Source organism: Antrostomus carolinensis, unplaced genomic scaffold (assembly GCF_000700745.2).
Source record: "Antrostomus carolinensis isolate BGI_N321 unplaced genomic scaffold, ASM70074v2 scaffold43428, whole genome shotgun sequence".
NCBI lineage: Eukaryota > Metazoa > Chordata > Aves > Caprimulgiformes > Caprimulgidae > Antrostomus > Antrostomus carolinensis.
Window position 1 is genome coordinate 1 of NW_010335811.1, and position 282 is coordinate 282.

The 282-nt window shown below is 63.5% G+C and overlaps 1 protein-coding gene across 1 annotated transcript in view; it reads left to right on the forward strand.

The window, feature by feature from the left end:
- Nucleotides 1-79: 79 nt before the first annotated feature.
- The window catches only part of ZNF593 (zinc finger protein 593), a gene marked incomplete at its 5' end in the record, with an annotated part of 348 nt that continues 145 nt past the window's right edge, over nt 80-282 (forward strand). Inside the window, one exon of the mRNA XM_029086656.1 lies at nt 80-142. Coding sequence (XP_028942489.1) covers nt 80-142 — 63 coding nt within the window. The remainder of the gene's footprint in view (nt 143-282) is intronic.

Consider the following 282-nt stretch of genomic DNA (forward strand, 5'->3'; position numbering starts at 1 on the left):
CCTGGCCCCTTGGTAGGGGTCTCCCCAACCCCGCTCCCATTTCAGAGCCCCCTGACCCCCAGCCTCTTATCCCCCCCAGGCGCTACTTTGTGGACATGACCAGCATGAAGGAGCACTTCAGGTCCAAGGTGCACAAGAAGAGGTGAGGGGGGGGCCTGAGTGGGGCCCATCCTGCAGCCCCCTGCCCCAGATTCTTTGGGGTGAGGCGGGTGTTGGTGTCGGTTCAGGGCCAATCTTGTTTTGAGGAGGTGGGCTGGGAGGCTTCAGCCCCCCTCTACTGCC